This window comes from Corvus hawaiiensis, chromosome 6 (assembly GCF_020740725.1).
Source record: "Corvus hawaiiensis isolate bCorHaw1 chromosome 6, bCorHaw1.pri.cur, whole genome shotgun sequence".
Classification (NCBI taxonomy): domain Eukaryota; kingdom Metazoa; phylum Chordata; class Aves; order Passeriformes; family Corvidae; genus Corvus; species Corvus hawaiiensis.
Genome location: NC_063218.1, coordinates 42329453 through 42348024, shown reverse-complemented (window position 1 = coordinate 42348024; position 18572 = coordinate 42329453). Strand labels below are relative to the sequence as shown.

At 37.8% G+C, this 18572-nt stretch overlaps 1 protein-coding gene across 1 annotated transcript in view; it reads left to right on the top strand.

The window, feature by feature from the left end:
* Positions 1–18572, top strand: part of TTC17 (tetratricopeptide repeat domain 17) — a 56586-nt gene that overhangs the window by 16311 nt on the left and 21703 nt on the right. Inside the window, exons 4-16 of the mRNA XM_048307092.1 lie at positions 151–262; positions 1369–1500; positions 2192–2301; positions 2591–2735; positions 3104–3243; positions 3470–3630; positions 3943–4055; positions 5002–5142; positions 5566–5681; positions 6801–6975; positions 7502–7579; positions 9723–9947; positions 12085–12271. Of these exons, the coding sequence (XP_048163049.1) occupies positions 151–262; positions 1369–1500; positions 2192–2301; positions 2591–2735; positions 3104–3243; positions 3470–3630; positions 3943–4055; positions 5002–5142; positions 5566–5681; positions 6801–6975; positions 7502–7579; positions 9723–9947; positions 12085–12271 (1835 nt within the window). The remainder of the gene's footprint in view (positions 1–150; positions 263–1368; positions 1501–2191; positions 2302–2590; positions 2736–3103; positions 3244–3469; positions 3631–3942; positions 4056–5001; positions 5143–5565; positions 5682–6800; positions 6976–7501; positions 7580–9722; positions 9948–12084; positions 12272–18572) is intronic.

Genomic DNA, 18572 nt, shown 5'->3' with positions numbered 1-18572 from the left:
TATATTTTTATTTCAGTTTGGTGTGACTTCATGTATCTCAGCTTATCCAAAGGTTTTAATTCAACCCCTGTTCTTTGGCTTCCCTCTGGGCCTGGGTCCAGAGGAGCTTTCACTCCAACAGTCTACTATGTTATGTTATTATGTCCTCAGCCCTGAAGACTATATCGACACAAAGTCCCCAGTGCCTCCAGACCTGCAGCAGCCAGACTGTACGAAAGTTCTAGATCTTCCATACAGTATTCATGCTTTTCAGCACTTACGGGTAAGTGAGCAAATGCAAGTAAGTCTTTTTCCATAATAGGAAGAGGAATAGAAAACTCCTACTGGCAATTCTCACTCAAGGTTGAAAGGTACTGTAATCTTTCAAGAATGTTTCATACTATTTTAAAACTACAGTTGGGCCCTGATTAAATTACATGCGTATACCTTTTCTATCAGGTGTACAGTTGCTCTTTTGTTGTGTTTTTGCCTTATTTTAGAGGGCATTTTTAGAAAAATAGAGTCTTTTGTTTTCATAACACGTTTCATTAGCAAATTGGTAGCTTTCATTGGAACTACTACTAGCTTGTGAATTGTCTCAGTTGAAATTTGGAGAGTGCTGAACAGGGTTGTTAAAATGCATGAAGATTCAAGATCAGAAAATCGTTTGCAGGTTTGTTGGTAGCTCCTAACATACCTGACTGTCTGTTTGGTATCTGAATGCCAGGCCCTAACCCAGAGGAGGAGGTAATTGTTCCCTACTAGTACAAAGTTCAGCTGCTTTAGAAAAGTTACAGTGGAAGAGTGGTAGGAAAATTGGTTTTGTCAACAGCATTATATGAGCAAATATTCTAATGTAGATGCAGCTTAAGTGCTTACATCTTGATATTTATTTTATTGCAAGTCTTTTCATCAACAAATAAGGATTTTCTTACAGTTAAACACTAAGTGAAGTTTTTTTAGCTCAGTTCCTGGGTCTCGATGTATCTTTGAAAGAAATATGTTTGTGCTTGGGGAAGGAAGAAAGAGAAGAGGTGTTGGGATGCTTCCATTGTGTGCATGTAACCTGACAACCACAACTTAAGTGCTTCCATGGTCATTCATGAAATCAAGTAGCCGCCAGATACACAGTGCTACCAAAGTGAATATTTCCCCTATAGAACTCCCAAGGAGAGGCTGCTTTTGGCTGCTCCTGATGTTTTCCTCTGTGTAATAATATATATTATTATCTGTCAGAGGTGAAATTGTTCTATAAATTCCCAGAGATCTTGAAAGGAAGATGAGATTGTAAAATAGCCAAGCCATACATTTTCCTGGGAGTCATGCTTTTGTTTATATTTCTCTACTTTTAAGTGCTAGCAAATAACCTGTATTCAATTTTTTTTTTAGGGTGTCCAAGAAAGGGTTAATCTTTCTGCACCCCTGTTACCTAAAGAAGATCCAATCTTCACATACTTATCACGGAGGCTGGGAAGAAGTATAGAGGAAATAGGTCACCGTATTTATGATGGGCTCATGAAGGTATGAAACTGTAATCTTGCTGGATGCACAAAAAAGAGTGCTGGAAAGGTCTCACAAGATTAGATACACCTCGTACAAGCAATCAGATGCAGTTTTGCACGTGTATTTTTGGTTTACAATTGAGTTTCAAAAGGCAAACTAAGACCATTTTCTGCGAGGCAAGTAGAGGTAGGAGAAGGCATCAGCAAAGCCAGTAAATAGATACTTGTTTTCATCTTTAAGGACTTACATAGTTACATTGTCTGGTAAGCCACATTCATTGCTTTGTCAAGGTAATAAGAGATTTTAAACAAAAAATACAGGTACTTTAAGAGCAGAGAAGAAACAACAGTACTGAAGAGTGTATGTTTTTGTTGAATGTCTTCCTGCAAAATCTGGGAACCCTCACTGGACTCCAGCTAAGCTGCTGATGCTTAAACTATTGTTACCTCTATTTCATCCCATTTTGTATTTTTACCTGCCTGAAATGCAGAAATTCTGTTTCTTTAGTACATTAGTATGCTAGTTCAGTGTTCCTAACCATTGACAACTGTTGCCAAATGACAGCTTTCTGGTAGAAGAGGATGGCTTAGCGCAGCTGAGTACCAACTTTGGTGCTCAGTCTTTCATCCTATAGTAATTAAAGCCCTGATTAACCTTTTAGTTCATGTGTTAGTAGTTAGTACAGTTCATGTGTTTCTCTTTACTGCAGAACTCTTCTTCCTGGGTACTCTATAACATGGCTTCTTTTTACTGGCGAATAAAGAATGAGCCATACCAAGTAGTAGAATGTGCTATGCGTGCCCTTCATTTTTCTTCAAGGTAAGAATTGCTAAGAAGGATTTCTTCTCAGATTGCTTTTCTAGTCATCCTAATTAGTAAACAGGTTTTGGTTTCTAAGATGGTATCCTAAGGAATAATCCATGTTACTTGTTCTTGGTCTCTATGTGCTATGCTAGGTGTATAAATAGTTGAGACATTTTTCTAGCAAGTGATATATTTTATCTGCTGACAAATTAATGTATCCTTGTGCATGATTCTTACACAATCTGACCTTCCTTTAATGCTAGTTTTTAATTTTTTTCCATTTTATTTTCTTTTATTCTTTTAGGCAAAATAAAGACATTGCACTGGTAAATTTGGCAAATATTTTGCACCGGGCTCACTTCTCTGCAGATGCAGCTATTGTGGTTCATGCAGCTCTGGATTACAGTGACTTCTTTACCAGCTATTACACTTTAGGAAATATATACGCAGTAAATACAATCTTTATTTTCCAAGACTTGAAGAAAATTAAATATTACTTAATCTTTTTGGGTTGGTTTGTAATGCTTTACTCTTACAGTGTGTCTTGTGCTCCACGTGTGTCTCACGTGTAATGCTTAAGATTCTGTCAAGATACTTTTATTGAAAAGTCTGTCTTTTAGCAAAGGAAACTAAAATAAATTCCAGAAAAATTCTTCTGCAGCCTTTCTTTAATAGATGTAGTGGCCTGAGTGTCAGAAATGGCAGGCTGCTTGTTACCATAAGTTAAAATTTAGGGTAATGATTTCTTTAAAAACAGAGTATTTTTTAATAAATATTACTGCACAATGGCTAATTCTCTCTCTTGGTCATTCTTCAGATGCTTGGAGAGTACAACCACTCAGTCCTGTGCTATGATCACGCTCTACAGGCCAAACCAGGGTTTGAGCAAGCTGTAAAAAGGAAACATGCTGTCCTATGTCAGCAAAAACTTGAGCAAAAGTTGGAAGCCCAGCATAGGTAACTAAAGTATCCCAGTGGCAATGCATACAATCGAATTTCTGTAGTTCTGTTTCAGCAATTTTTTATATTTCAAGAATTGGTTTTAAATCTCTGTATTTCTCTGATTATGCAATAGAATTAGCATAAGAATACTCCAAGAAACATTTGAAAATGTGCAACAGTGTAGGAAAAGGTGATATTCTAGAAAGCATTCAAAGTAAGTATTTTCTGTTTAATTTTTAAGATCACTTCAGCGAACATTAAATGAATTAAAGGAATATCAGAAGCAGCATGACCATTACCTTAGGCAACAAGATGTTTTAGACAAGTACAAGCTCATCCAGGAGGAACAAATCTTGAGGAATATCATTCACGAGACACAGATGGCAAAAGAAGCTCAATTAGGTACAGCTTTTTAGTGTTCATGCTCATTAAAGCAATGAAATATTGCACGTATTTAGATAAGTGTCAGCGTATAACTTCTTCATATATTAAGATGGCCCTGAGTGGCTCTTGTGTTTTGCTTACTAAAACAAGAGGTTGCAATATGTTCTTGAACAGGGAATTTTTTTTGAGTCTTTTGCAGTTTCCTCTGGGCTGATGAAGTAAATAAAAAGGGTTGACCAAATTGGGGGCGGAGAAGGTTGACTCTGTGCTGTCTTTGTCTCCTCAGAAACTACACTTCTCTAGTATAAAAAAATACTTTGTGCTTTGCAGGGAACCATCAGATTTGCAGACTGGGCAACCAGCAGCATAGCTTGCACTGTCAGTGGGATCAGCCTGTTCGTTATCACCGTGGAGACATTTTTGAAAATGTGGAATATGTTCAGGTTTGTCTGTGAATTGATACCACTGCACTAAGTTACATCCCATTTGCTTTATTCACAAAATAGTTTCAATTTTTTCAGGGTTGACAAAAGGGCTACATTTTGGGTGTGGTAATTATAGTGAGAAAACTCTTAGTCTCTTTCTTTTCCAGAGTGTGAAGTATTTTAATGCTAGTTCGTTTTGCTATTAATACGAACTGAGACTGACTGTGAACTGTAGAAGTACAGGGGGTTTACTCTAAAAGTCTTTGTTTTACTTAGAAAAGAGAATTACTTGAATTCAAAAACTTCATTTTAGTCCAAAGCTTTGGTTTCCTATGACTGCGCCAAGAAAATCTGATCCAAGAGTACTAAGAAGTTTTGGAAACAAGGTGTATACTAATACTGAAAATCCAGAGTGACAGCTACCTAAGCAACACCTCTGCTGTGTTAGAACTGCAGGGCAGGATTATGGTTTCAGTTCTTTTGCAATGTTGAGTATGTTCTGAAGTTTCCCCTTAACTAGTTTAAGAAATAGGAATATTTATTTTTAATTTTGCTGTTGTCTTCTTGATTGTTTTTCCTATTAGAGTAATTATGAATTCAGATTATTGAGATAATTCTCAGTGAATCTTAGTAATTCTGACTTGATCTCGAGGTGTGCAATCTAGAGAAGTAGATTTTATTTGTCATCTGTTAGAAATGTTTGCTTGGTACCTTTTAGCATTTTTTTTCTTGATTTGCACTTGTGTTTTCACTGTTGACTTATTTGCAACATGAATATTACTCTTGCATGGTCTGAGTGTATCAAGAGGCTTAAATTCCTGGGCTGTTTTTTTTTTCTGCTACCCACATTTCAGTTCATCAATGAGGCTTAACATAAGAGAGGAGTGGGGGGAAATAACATGGAGAAATTCAACAAGGAATGTACCATCTCATTTATTAAATTTTGTCTTTCTGTTGTTTCTAGTTTGGTGAAGACTCTTCCACTTCTAGTATGACATCCATAAATTTGGATCTTCATTCAAACCAAAGTGTTCACAGCCAGTCCTTGCAGTCTTCCCCTGTGGCTCATTCTGTCGTTTCGGTGTGGAGTGTGGAATCCAGCAGAGTGAGTGAAGAGGATGAGCTTTGCCCTTTTAAAGAGGAGGGGTGAAAGTGAATCCTCTCCTTGTTTAGCATTTGGGCTACAGTTGTGATGTGTGGCAGCACTGGAGAATGTAGCATTCTGAATTTCCGCAGCATATAAGCATCTCTCTAGTTTCTCTGTATGGTTTCCCATCCTTTGAAACTACTACAGCACAGAGAGAATTGTTCTGTAAACATCTGCTGCAAGTAAAGCAGCACAGCTGAGTAAAGATAGAAATTTAAACTCTTGATGTTAAAAAAAAGATGGAAAAATAATAGTTTTAAAGATCTCTGGGTTTTTTTTTTTTTCTACAGACTATCCCTTTAGTATCCTTTTTATTATCTTGTTCATTAGAATATTAAAAATGTTGTGAAAATAATAAAAAATAATTCCTTTCCCCCTTAGGAGAAACAGCATATTCTTTGGCCTCAGCGATCAGAGTGCATGAAATCTTTCCCCAAAATTCCCGACCCAGAAGAACTGCCAACTTATTTCTTGCCTCCAGAAAACAGGGGACTCAGGCAAGTATTGATTTTTAAAAGCTGTATTTGTAAATCTTCACACTAATGCCCTAATGAGTATTTTCTTTCTGGAGAGGATGGATGCAGTTAGTAGTCAACAGCAGAGAGGTGTTCAAACCTCTTTCTCTGGCTTTTTCACAGAAGGAAGGCATTTTCCTTGATTGTTGTCTTTGCTGTAACTGTAATAGTCAGATCCAATTTCATGGTGATTCTTCCCTGACTGTTAGCACAAGGTGAACACATAAAATGCAGACAGAATGAGGTTTTAAGCACTAGTCTGAATGTCTTGTGGGGTATATTAACAAAAAAAATACCTTGAGAGAGAGAATGAGGTGAGTGTCTATTTAATAACTACAGTTAACTGTTATACATTACATACATCCTCTTAGCTTTAGTTATGATGACAGAAAATGATGAAGACCAGAAAACACTAAAAAAGGATTAGGAGCAGAAAACTCCAGCTCGTTCTTTTGGGACAGAGATGGAAAATCAGCTTAGTCACAGAAGAGTCAGTAATATTTGTTATTATATAGGATAGAATAAGTGTGTCTGTACTGCAGTAGCTAACTTACATAGATCAATGCAATGTTATAATACCCTAGTCACTTAAATTATAATAGTGGTAGTAAAAAAGCTGTTTTCTTCTACCTAGTTAGTATAATAATAGTATTGAGCTTGTGTTAAAGGTTCCCATCCACGAACATCCTGCAGCTTCCTTTGGAAAAAAACAGTGTTCAGCTTAGAATGTTCTTTATACATAATTTGGCTACCTCTTGAGGTTTTTGAAATCAAGTTTTAGTGTAGAAAACATGAGCTTTTTTTTGTCACATATCTGTTTAGTCCTAAACTTCATAGAATCCTTACGAGCATAATATGAGAACCTTCTGTTTGTTATCTCTACTGCACTGTTCATTCTTCTTGTTGTTCTGTGCTTCAAAATGGAAAATAAAGACCTTATAAATTACTTTTCAAGGAAAGGGTGGTCTTTGAGTTCTTCATGTTTGCAGCTCATGTCTCGTAGCAGTCTGCAGTACGAGGCTTAGCAGATTCTTGTGTTTGTTTATACATGATGACATGCAGCACATGCTGTTAATTTGTCTTGGTTCTCCTTGTTGCTAGAATCCAGCCAATACTGAATATCCCAAGAGAGACTGTTGAGCATGGAGAAGCACAGGCACCAGATTGTTCTTCCATTACTGATGCTCGTAACAATGAATCTCTAAACATACTGGTCAAGGAACTGGACACTAATCTAGATTTGAAATTCAGGATGCCGGACGATCGAGCACGACAAGTAAGAGACGTTTTCTTGTTGGTTCTCTTCTGGTTTAAAATCCTCCTCTTTACTGCCTTAAAAATGTTACTCAGATCATGAAAGATTCTGATATTTAAAGGTAATCAGTACATCCAAAGAATGTGGGCAAGTTCTTTCTAATAGGAATGGAAAAAGGGTCAACTTGTCGGACTTCTTTCAGATGCTGACCAAAAGCACACAAAATGGGAAATTTAATTTACTCTTTGAAATCACATCTTTCTTTTAAATCTAACAGTCACTTGATATGATTCATCTTCTTGGGGTTTCCCAGAACTACTGCATTCTACCAAGCTGGTAACTTCAGGCTGCTATGAGTCCTTCATACTGCATTCTGGAGACTGGTTGCTTTAAGTGTTATGTGTTCACATCCTGGTTTTAGTACAGTATCTTTTCTTCCCTTTGCTAAAGAGAAGATTTAAGGAAGCAAGTGTTGAATGGCCCATGTAGATCTTGACTAAAATTTATTCTGTTGTTTGGGGAAGAAAAAAATATCTTTGTGTTCCAGGTTTTGCATTCTCGTGTCAACAATGAAACTGTTACGCTGACGAAGATAGGCATGTTTCTAGATCATGCCATGAAAAAGGTATGTCAGTCTGCCACGTGAGATGAATTCAGAATTCTTACTTGAGATTTGCTTTTATACTTCTAAAGTAGTCAGTGACATACTAGAAATGAGTTTATTCACTACCTGTTACTGAGATGAAACTGACTTAAAAATCCAGCTTTACAAGTAAAGCAGAAATACATAGAGAAGTATCTAATTTTGCTTAATGTGGACCAAGCAGCCCTGTAGTTGCTTGTTCTTTTTGGAAGGACACGGAGCAGCAATGTATTAGCTAATTCTGGCAGCCATTTGCTTAACTGGGAGAAGTAGCTTGGAACTACTCCTCCGTCTGCCACCCCTTCCTGCATGCCTGCATTTTGCTCTTCCTCCTCCTTCCCACTACCCTGCTTTTCCCTCCACTCTTCCTCCAAGGAAACCAACCCTCTGTCAATCTCCTGTCAGGATAATTAGCACTCCAGGGCAAAGAATGTACCTCTGTATAAAACCCTCTGGAATGCCACCTCCATCTTGCGTGGGGCCTTTGAGAGTCAAATGACAGGAAGCATTGAGAGAGACGTTGACTCTTTCTGACATGTCAAGCTGATATTTCTCAATTTAACTTTCTTGTAGAAGTTGTGTCAAGGTATTATATGTAGATACTTTTTTAGTCTAAAATCAGTACCATTTACTATGTGCATCTGTCTTAACCAGAAGAAAAATTAGCAGTAGGAGTTGATTCCTATTATTATGTTGTTCAGAGCATGTCTAATGTCTTACTGTGCAGTGCATGAGTATTTTGGTTTTAACTGTAGTACTCTTTTGCTGTCATGCTAAAAGCCTGAACTTCTCTGTCTGCTGATGTAACAACAGTGTTGTGTCTTACCTGTTCTGCTAACGATAAACTACTTAGAGCAGGAATGTCACAGTTAGTATCTTTGTATTGGGAAAGACATAATGCTAATAACTTGCTGAGGATTTAGGGAGGTCATTGAGACCTGTGTTTGGAGAGTAATTCAGTGAGGAGTTTGGAATGAAGAACATGGAAGTAATGTTCTGTATGTGTTGCTAAACAGGGGTCGTTAATACTCTTGAAATCACAGATTATGTAAGGTACTCCAAACAAAGAATATTATATTATGTTGATATCTTCCAGTTTATCTAGAGCCATAGTTAGAACCCTTCTGTGTGAAGGGTTTTTTAAAACCTGAAACAAAAAAATCTTCTTACTGACTAACTCAACACAGTATTACTGTTTTGCTTCCTTAATCCTAGCTGCATGTTTCCTACTCAGGCATGCATTTGGGCTTCAGACATGTAGGTAGGACTGGATATCCATTTCAGGTGTTGCTTTTTTACTGTAAATGTTTTGTAGAATTCAGTAACACAGAATGATGAAAATACTTAAAACTAGAACATGTTTCTAAATAATTTCAAAGTGCATCTGAAAGTGGATGTTTTGCCTACCTCTGTCAACCTGTCAGTATTTTTATATTTTGCTATTTCTCCTCTAGGGTGAGTGCTTGTTTTTGCTGTTACAGGTTAAAGAGGAGGAAGGAACATTCAAGGTGTATTTGACACTTCCTCCATTCTTTCACCTGCCTTCACTTACTGCTTACTGTTTTACAATCTTTAAATGGTATCTAATGCCTGCCAGTTGTCAACTTTCATAAGACAAATAAGTAACTAAATCTAAGAAAAAATCAACTCTGAAACCCTAAATTGACAGGGAAAGGTAATGTTGGACACAGGACCTGGAAGCACATCTAACTATAATTTAATAGCTGCCTGACTTTCAAATTCTAGCATTTTACATGGATATGTGTTTGTATAATTTTAAGACTCTGAAGTGGCTTACAAGCATTGCTTCCTGTAGTGAACTAACCATTATCGCTTGTATATTTTAAGGGATTTTGTGGTTGTGATACAAAGTATTCATGTGATTAGTGTGTGAGCAACAGCTGCTACTAAATTACAGTTCAGCCTGTAAATCGGGTCCATTTGAGTAGAATGGAGCAGACTGAGTAATCTGCTAATAGTCACAGCGAAATCTAATTTGTATCTAGTTAACAAAGTAGTATGCAAGACTGAGTTCTGTTTGCTTCTTATTAAAAAGCAGGCATTTCTGTCTTCCTGAGACACCTCTTTGTAGGTGTTTTTATCCTTTTCCCTGACTCTCCTATAGCCAGAAGATCCTCTATGGCTTGTGCTTAATGAAGCTGGATTGTACTGGCGTGCAGTTGGAAATAGCACCTTTGCTATCACCTGTTTGCAAAAAGCATATAATTTGGCTCCACATGAGTATCAGGACATCCCTCTGGTCAATCTTGCTAACCTCTTGTTTCATTATGGTCTTCATTCGGATGCCAGCAGGCTCCTGCTGAAGGCTTTGGCCATCAATGCCTCTGAGGTAAGATGATGAGGTTTGTGTTTGCTCAGCAGTGAATGTTTTCCCTCATTATTTTCTAAATACATGTTACTTGTGCTTACTCTGCATGCAGTTCATCTTCCAGCTTGTGATTTGCAATGGATGTTAATTTTCATATGAACTCTTGACTGCATTGAGGGTGATGCTGATTGTTGAGAGTATAAACATCTTGACAGACTTTTAGTCTCCCCAAACCTGTATCATTAGCAATGCCTCCAAGGAATTTAATCCTGGTGTTTGGCAACATTTTAACCTAAAACAGAGCTCTGTCAAGCTGTCAGCCTTGTATCTTGATTCTTAAAAACCCTTAAAGTAGCATATATATCACCAAGATTTTTGACTGTATAGACATCTTTCTGTGACGCTTGACTTTTTATCTGTACTGTTTTATTTGTCCCTAGGTTTTATCTCTATACATAGAGGAAAACATCTTCTAGTTGTTTGGTGGCTTTACTTCCATCCATAGATTCAAACCAGGTTTTGTATTTCTGAACAGCAACATTATAAACATTCTGTAGGTTGTCACCTATGTCAGATAGACAGTTTCTGTATAAACTGTTTGAACTACTGGACTGGCCAGAACAGTTGTGAAGAGGAAGGGGGGAGGAATAGCATAGCAGGGAACACCTTTTCTCTAGCAGGTAATTTTGGTCATACATTTGACATGCTTCAGTAAGAAGTTCAAGTGACTTTCCTGTGCTTCTGCCTCTCTAGTTAGATTAACAGAGTTTAAACCTACCAGGGCACCAGTCACCTAGCACATAAGAAAGCTAAAAACAGAATAAGCATGTTCAGTGTAGCATTCAGAAACAAATTTTCAAGTGTTGGAAAGGAATGTGGTCCATTTGGGTGGCAGGTAAGAGTGCAAAAAGCAACTACAGAAAGAACTATGCTTGAGTGATATGCCTTAATAAGAGCACTTGAAAACACAGCCTTGGAGGGGAGGAACCTAGGAGTCCTTAGGACCATGCTGTGTGAGTAGGGCTTTTCTTCAAAAATATTAGCAAATCCTGCCTCGTTATAGTAATGCTTGCTCCTGTTTCTTTCAGGTGTACTCAGTCCTGTAATACCTATTGTACCAGAAAAACTAGCAGGAGACATTGTACTCGCATGGTGTTTCCTGGAGTATAATGGAAAGTAAATACAAATTAAAATTATTTACAGCTACTGGGAGAAAAAGATGTGCTCTATCAGCAAAAGCTGTTAAAAAGAAAAAAAAACGTGTTGCTCAGCTTGCACCATTTTCTGAATGCTGTTTAGTAATACAAGCTGAGTTGGAAAAATCTTCAGCTACTGATTAGTCTTCACATTTTTAGATAATCAATGTAAAAAACTGTTTCAGTGGGAAAAACGACTGCTAAATTACAATGCTGTAGTCATTATTCTAGCACTGTACTGTTAATTGCAGCAAATTACTTTGTCCAAGTGAAAGACTTTTCAGTCAACCAACAAATGTAATGCTTTACTCTGTGTCTGTACTAAAGTGTTGAGTTTCTACCCAGTGAAAAAGGTGTTTATAATCTTTACTTTTCAAAAAAAATACATATTTTAGGGATACTAGCCAAAAGCAGTAGACAAAAATATTGTTTTACAAAGGCTTTAAAGGCATAAATGTGTGCCCCTAAGCTAGTGTGACACTGGTGTCTTCAGTAACCTAGTTTTGCTAAGGCAAATTTGAAGACTTTTGGCAAATGCATGCATCTGTCCTGCTAGAACACAAGTACTATTTTTACGTTTTTGCAGACTTTTAATGATTCTCAATTGTCTTCAAGCATTTCAGTTTAGTTCTTTGGTGTTCTCTGAAGTAAGCATTATGTTTCTGATGGTTATAAGTAAGTTTTTAATGCTTCATTTCAGTCAATGTGTATTTAACAGCTGGTTTTTTATTGTAGAAAGATGGAATTCCTAAACCCTATGGTAAAACAGCTTTCATTTAGCATCAATGCATCAAGCTGTTAGTTCTCCATTGTAAGACTAGGCAGTGCCTGTTTAAGAAGTTTTCTAAATTCTTTCCCACCAAATTTGGGAGGGTGTGACTTGACAAGTGTTTTTCCTAGTTGGCTTTAATCTTAAACAGTGAGCATACTTACGCTGCAGTGTGTCACTTTTGTCTTTACAGCCCCTGACATTTTTGAGCCTAGGAAATGCCTACCTGGCTCAGAACAACATCAGTGGAGCGCTGCAGGCCTTCAGACAAGCACTGGATTTGACAACCAAGTGCTTGGAGTGTGAAAGCAGCCTGAAGATGATCCGCTGTTTGCAGTTTTATCCTTTTCTGTACAACATCACCTCTTCTGTGTGCAGTGGTAAGCAACTGCTGAAAGATGGACCACAAGTCAAATAATGTCTGTTTGCCTTGGGTGTTGCATCTTTTCTTTTTCCAAGTTTCCACCCTTTTGCTTTACAGTGCTTTCCACCTTTAAGGACCAAGGTTGAGACGCTGCTGTTAATGGAAAAGTTACAGTCCATTAAATAATTGCTCGAGGATGACTTCTTAAATATCTAGAGGGCTTCCACTAAGTGCAAATTACTTCCTGACTGTCAGTAATACCTTAACAGCAACACCAATACCTCTTACTCATAAACAAGGCATGCTGGATTCAGTTTTTATGGAAGTGCACATCTACTGCTACGCTGCTCAGCAGCCCCTTTGTACATCCCTTCAGATCTTACAGTCAGATGGATTTGTTTTCTTAAAGCTGAACAATTTGATGAAGAGCAGTTTAGTTTTAATTCATATCCTTTCAGTGTGTTCAGTACTTTGGTCATCATTTTCTAGAGTTCAGTCTTTAAGGAATAGACTGTCTTGTGTCAGCATTATATTATTTATGTGGGACCTGTGATCACTGCTCTTAACACTCAAAAAACCTGTAAGAATGACCTCGAATCCAATCTCTCCTCAAAAAATATTTTAAAATATTTTTAATAGAATGATTTCTTGTCATAAATGGCTACTTATATTTAAAAAAAAATAATAGCTTTTGGAGATGGAATACTTTTGGAGATTTTATTCAATCCCACTGAATATTTTCAGTACTTTGTCTGTACTTGAATATGGCTAATATGATACTTAAGAGCAGTCTTGAAGACAATTTATTAATATATTTTCTAATAGCTTCTCTCTCAAATTGTTACTAAGGTATCTTTCCACCTAATATTTTCTTTACTTTTGAGTGTAAACCTCACCAGAGAAATGCTTGTGATTTTTAGCATTGCTAGGACTTCCTCTGAGGGTTTGGGGTTTCTTTAAATTCCCTCTCCACTGAAAAGACATGGAGAAACCTCCTCTGATTTAGCATCTAGAACTGTGCTGTCTAAACATAGATGAGAGGCCATCCTATCTCCTGGTACAACATGGATGATGCCATAGTAAGTGAAATTCCAGGACTATTCCATTAGAATAATACTACTTTCTATGGCCCTGTACATTTTGCTCTGATTGAGAGCCCATCAGCTGTGCAGAGAAATAAATGAGTGCTGTTTGGCTAAGTGGGCTGTAGGGAGTGGTGCCACAGCCCAGCTGATGGGTGTCTTGCTGATGTCCATAATGTCAACTCCTATGCTGGTACCTCCCAATGAATCTCTTAACTTCAGATTGCCCTTCTTAGAAAAATCCTACTAGATACTGTAAGCAGTAATGGAACTTGCACATTTCATCACAAGAGACACTTACACTGTTCTAGAAAAATCAGTGTTTGTTTACTTTTAATTAAGATCTTTAAAAAGTCTGTAACTCACAAGGTTAAAGTTATTCCAGTCAAACCTTAGTCGTAGCTGCCTCATTTTGAAGTTAAGTAGAAAGCAACTTAAAAGTACATTCACAGAACAGAAATGGTAACAAGCAATGGTTGTATCTGAACTCCAAAGTTATCTTTGACATCTTTTGTTTTATACGCTTTTCTTCCTTAAACTTGTCATAATGTGGTTTGGTTGATTCTTGGCTTCTTTCTGCTTTAGTTCCTGAGGCAGGATGTTCATTTAGACGTCAGCTGTTACAGCATCTGCTGTTTAGGAAGTTTGTATTTCTTGAATGTGTGGGAAAACCCATATCAAAAGTGCTTATGAGAAAAGTTTTATCTTTCCTTTTTTTTCCAGCTTGGCCACAGGTTAGCAAAGTGAGCATGAATATGTTCATCTGGTACACTGGGGTTGGGTTTTGTTCATTAAGGAATCTGTGAAGCTGCTAAATAAAGAGGGAGCTGAATATGCCTTAGTTTGTTAATGTGCTCATTGAATTTCAGTATTCCATTATTTAAGTATTTTACTCTGTATTTATATTTTTTGCCTTTTACTGGGACTCTTCTTGTCTTAATGTTTATTTTTCATTTTTATTTATAATACCTTCTAGTTCATCTTTTGTTTTAGTGCAAGAAATCTGAAAATATGAACCTGACAAATACTGTAAATATTCTTTGTACATTCTTGTGCAGAGTGTAAAATAAACGAACTGGTTAATTAAGCCTTGATGATGATTTGCGGTTTAAGTCAAAACTCAGAATTGAAAAACAGAAAGGTAGCTTTACCTATATTATTTGCATAAGGTTTGGGGAAATACTTTTTTTCCCCCCACTATAAACTTCAACTGACTCAAGAGGAACCTTGACAGACTATGTGAAGGTGGGGTGAAGTCTCCAAAACCAGAATGATTTCAAGAATGTGTACTCAGAAATAACGTTTCACACTTAAAAGTATCCTGAAATTTTGGGAATCTTCTGTTGACCCTTCAGTCCAAGGAAAACAGTTGGCAAGAGATTGTTATTATTCACTTGATGGCATGTCATAAAGTATTTGTATCCTTTGAGATCGATACCTTATGCTGAAAAATTTACCAAGAGCTTGGAATGTCAGATGTTTCTCTGGTTTAATATCTTGTTTTGATGAGCATTCCTTCAGTATTTCTGAAAGTAACAGCAGTAGGCTTCCTGTGCTTTGGGTTGTAGGCCCATGTGATAGCTGTGTTTTTGCTTCGCCTGTCAAAAGCCTCTGTTCATGAAAACTGAACTAAGTAGCGAGACATGGAATTCCTTGCTCTGCTGCCGTGAGCCATTGGCAGAATCCAGCAAATGGTCAGTGGGAATTATATGCTAGCATGAGATGGAATATGGGATCAAAAATCTGAATTCATGGCCTGATTTTTGATTACAGTATGTGCTTGGTGTTTATTTCAAATAAGTGAAATAGGCATTTTCTCAAGCATGTTGGGGTGTTTGCTGTTAGCACAGGACTTGGGAAGTGTGACACACTAATGCTGACTTGTTGGATGCTTGCTTACGTGCTCCTGTCTGTACTGCTGCCTGGTACTGTTTTTTAGTAACTTACTTCTGGTATAGATAATTTATGTTTTAAACCTAAGTCACTTCATGCACATGAGAATGAGAATTAAAAATCTTAGACCAACGCTTTCCTATTTAACTTTTGCCTCCTGTATTCAAATTTATCTAAAAGTTTGTTTTCATTGTAAAAGAATTTCTAAATCTGCAGATGTTATTGGTGGGGGTTTTTTCATATGGAGGATGTATGTGAAGTGTCCAAAGATACTCCAACCCTATCACCTGTGGGCAAGTATTTTAGACAGCTGCAGGAGTTCAGTCAGTTGCATCTGATACAGATGCTCTACAGCAAGAGTCCACATAGTGCCTGATTCTCAAATACCTGACAGAACAGTTGGAAGACTTCATTCTTCCAGTGTTACCCTGTGGTGATCCTTCCAGAGGTGATTTGGCAGTGTTGAGGGTGTTGCTACATCATCTGTTAGGTTACTGGTGAGTCAGTTCCTGAAGCAGGTTAAGAAACTTTGTGTTGCTTGACAGATAACTTCAGCAGCCATGTCTGACACACAAATAACAGGACCAAGAGACATGTGTTTACAAGTGTAAAAAGCTTAATGTGAAAAACAGGGCCAGCTCTCAGAGGTCCAGAAATTAAGTAGTTGGGCTGCTTATTAAGCTAGTAGAGAAAGCCAGCATCATTTTTATCTGATACTGAATGGTACATTGCTGAGATTTGTCTTGCACACTTTATGGCTTAAAATATTGCAAGTATCTTTTATCAGGTATTAAGGTCTGTAGAGGACTGTCCAACTATGGGATTGTTCCTGTGGCACTTCCCTGGCTGATGTAAACATTCAGATGTTGCCAAGTCTTATTAAAAAGGTTACAGAATATGAGAACCATATTTTTAGTGTAATGGTCAGCTGGCCACTGAAACATTCTGATTTGTTAATTGGTGTTGGATAAGACTTTACCTTCTATGTGTAAACAGAATTGTGTTGCCTGGGCAAACAGAAGTCATTTGTGCTCATAATATTTTTATCTGACTAAGCATCTACCTCTGACTCACTGCTCCATTTTGTTATGAGCTCATGCACTTCACATTCTTTTAGACAAGACCAAAATTCAAAATCTTATTAATAGACTGTTGCTATTCAAAACATGAAGCATGACTTGTTTCAAGCTTCGAGTCTCACTGTCTTTCATCCTTGGCAGGATAGTGCTTTTACAAAAGGCTTCGTGTTGCTCTGTGTAAAGTCAAGGGAGTGTGAGTTCATTAGGAATGTATGTGCATACCATCGGGAAACGAATCCTTGTAGGTAGAGGGAGTGTTTGTGAAAGCAGTTCATCCTTCTTCCTCAGTGCGAGTTCTGTAATATGGATCCGCTTTAGCCGTGGATTTAGTGCCCTCTTGTGGTACCAATACTCTGTGCCACATGAAATCAAAACTCCTGGTTTGTTCTATTTCCCCTTAAAATAAAACACGGGAAAGGTGTTTCATCTTATATGTGTATGGATTTTCCTTTATCCCCCAGCACTTAGGTTCTTACAAGTTAAAGTAAGTTAAAGTTAATAAGCTTAGACCTTTAAGCAAATTGACCTAAAGGGGAGAGGTTGACCTGAAAGGAGAATCTCTTCTTGAAACTCTAATAGTAAGCTTATGACAGATTAAATAACTTCCTTAAGTCAACATCCCAGTTTAAGCCTCTGACTCTAGTTTGACAGCTGCAATCACCTCAAGTTCCTATAGTGATTTGAGGTGCACAAACATTAAGCAAAAGCGTCACATAATTTTCTTTCCAATAGTGTGTTAAGATACAGGGATGTGAAATACTTTGCATTTTTAAATGCACCTTTCACTTAACTCAGCTACTCCCTACCAGTTATGACTGACTTGAAAGTCCCAGCAACAGGTTGCCGAGTTTTGGTTCCATTTCCTACAGCATGAGGTCCTTTTAGACATTTTTATCATAATAGTAGTTTCCTCCTTCTCACGTTGCTGTATCTTGTTTGTCCAAGGAATGCTTATCACTTACAGTGTTAATGGTGTTACATTAACATTAATGGCGTAAACATCCCCTAAGATGTTTACTCTTGGAACAAAGGATATTGAGCTTAGTTCAAAATTTAATTGTGTTTTAGTTGAAGCAGAAGGCCAGAATCCGTACCACTTTTATGGGATTCTGAACTGAGCACTTCTGTATGATGGACGTTCAGCTTTTTCTCATCTTGATTTGCATATTAGAGCGCAGAATTCATGAGTGCTCCTGAAGCTTATTGAGAATACCACATATATTAGTACTCATATTTATCTGACAGTTTGTGACAAAGGGTGGGATCTGTGGCCATTTGTTTCTCTGTTGCTTTTACTGTCTCTCTTGCCTTATGGTAGTGTTCATTTGTATGAACAGAAGAATCAACACCAGTACGGTTTTTAAACAAGCAGAATTCTATGAAGCATGTGAACAGCTTGTCCGAGCTCTCAGAAACACATCGTGGCAATAATTTACCTTGGTCATTTAGCAGTAGCATAGAGAAAGTGGGTTCTGTGTGAAATAGTGGCAGTTCTAAAATCATTGTTATCCTTCAAAGTTAAATACTCAATTGCATGTTGCTGCCCTGTACATGCACAGGAGTGCACCCGTGTGCCTGTTGTTCACCTTGCCAGTTCCACCTGGAATCTGAAAATCAAGCTGGATTCTTTCTCCCTCTGGCAGCCAAGCATCTCTAGCAGTGAAGATCATACAGTGACAGTCCTGCAAGATCTGGTGGGTGCCGTGCAAGTGGACTCTAGGTCACCATATTTGGGCTCTGTGGTGCTAAAGGAGTAAGAGGAGTTTAAATTGTACTTTTGTAGAGTGAAAACATCTTGCAGAATGCAGGCAGGTGGGAGCTGCGGAGAATGAGGACTGCTTTTTGTCCTGGTAGAAGCCAACATCCCTGGGGAGTGGGGGTGGCAGGAAATGTCCAATGTGCTTCTGAGTGGAAGATCTTGGAGAAATCCGTGTGAGAATGTGCTCTGTGAGAATAATGTGACCCAATTATTTTGGGTTTGTGCTACTGTTTCTGCACCGCTAGCCCAGTAAGGGAAGAAGCAGTTCCCACAGTCCACTTCTGTTGCAGTAATCTTAGAATATTAGTGATGTGATCTTGAAGATAGTTGGCCAGATGCAGGCTTCTTGATACTTTTCAGTCCTTGGAGCCTGATTTATAAATCATACCTTTCCCTGGAAAGTCTTCATCTAGTGTGCCTTGAGTGGCTGAAGGAAGTTGAAAGTGAATGACCTTGCCCTAATACCCCTGTGCCAAGCTCACTTTGAAACCTGTCTTTACTTTC